Source organism: Myotis brandtii, unplaced genomic scaffold (assembly GCF_000412655.1).
Source record: "Myotis brandtii unplaced genomic scaffold, ASM41265v1 scaffold1875, whole genome shotgun sequence".
Classification (NCBI taxonomy): domain Eukaryota; kingdom Metazoa; phylum Chordata; class Mammalia; order Chiroptera; family Vespertilionidae; genus Myotis; species Myotis brandtii.
In genome coordinates, this window is record NW_005356961.1 from 387,154 (window position 1) to 388,404 (window position 1,251).

Sequence of the window (1,251 nt, forward strand, 5' to 3'; positions counted from 1 at the left end):
TCCTAGAACACACTCTCCCCTGATCCTCCAAAAATGGTTAATACTTGTCCTCTGAGTCCTATCCTGACGCCAGCCCTGAGCTGTCCTCCCTGGGTCCAGCACCTGTGGCCCCTCCACGACGTCCCCCAACATGCCCAAGATCTGAGACACCTGTTCTGAGCTCAGTTCTCCTGCGACCGGTAGTGCTGCTACCCATTGCCAGCAGTAGCTCTCAGACCCAGCCTTACTCTCCCCCCCCCCCGCTCTCCCCCCGCAATTCCCACCTGCTAGTGCTTGAGGGTCTTGTGGTGTGGTCCTGTAGTTCCGGCCTCTCTCTCAGCCATAGGCGAGGTGCCAACTGTAAGCATGGCTTTGTTGTGCCTGGTCTCTCCTGATGCCGCGCCCTCTCTCCCCTCCCTCCCCCAGCTGCTCAGCATCTGTTGGGCCAGAAGTCAAACCGCTTTGGGAGTCCAGAGGAAGAGGCGAGGAGCAGGCACAGCTTCTGCGGAATGCCGATAAATGGGCAAAGGGACGTGCCTCTTCAGGTCCAGCGGCCTTGGGAGTCTAAGGTCCAGGCCGGTCCCAGAATGGATCTGGGGCTTCATTGGGTAGAGGGGGCGGGGGGGGGGGGAGCAGAACCTGAGGTGGAAGGGGAGCGTGGGACTGGCTCAGAGGGCAGGCTCAGCCACAGAGATGATGTTCTATCATAGCTCCTGACTGCGCTCTTCGGCACCTGGCCTCCGAGGGGACATTTCACAGCCCCAGAGACATTTCTGGACTTGGTTATCTCTGTGTCCCCGGCCCCGCAGTGCTGGGGAAAGCCGCCTGGACCGAGGGAAGGACAAGGAGTGGGGAGGAGACGACGAAGGGGGTCAGAGCTGCGATTGGAGCCAAGAACTGGAAGCGCCTTAAAGAGACTGCGCGGTCCCCGCCCCCCTTCCCGCCAGCCTCAATGAATTAGAGCTGTGTTTCCCAAACTTGCCTGATCATAAGAATCCTCTCGGGCCCTAGTTAAAGACACAGGTTCCGGAGCACCTCCCTTCGAGATTCTGATTCAGTGGGTTAGCGGGTGTTGCCGAGGAATCTGTAATTTTAACACACTCCCCACGTGATTCTCGGGAACAAGCAAGTTTGGGAAATATTGAATTAAAGGAAACCGGGCCTGGCTGCAGAAGCGGCCTCCGCTAGGGGGCTTCGGCGGGAGGATCCCGGAGGCGTCGCCTGCTTCCGCCGCCCCTCCTTCAGTGAAAGTCCCTTTTGGGTCCAGCTGCC

The 1,251-nt window shown here is 59.3% G+C and overlaps 1 protein-coding gene across 1 annotated transcript in view; it reads left to right on the plus strand.

Moving 5' to 3' along the window:
• Window positions 1-488: 488 nt before the first annotated feature.
• The window catches only part of USP27X (ubiquitin specific peptidase 27, X-linked), a 3,198-nt gene continuing 2,435 nt past the window's right edge, over window positions 489-1,251 (plus strand). The window contains exon 1 of the mRNA XM_014538270.1: window positions 489-554. Coding sequence (XP_014393756.1) covers window positions 489-554 — 66 coding nt within the window. The remainder of the gene's footprint in view (window positions 555-1,251) is intronic.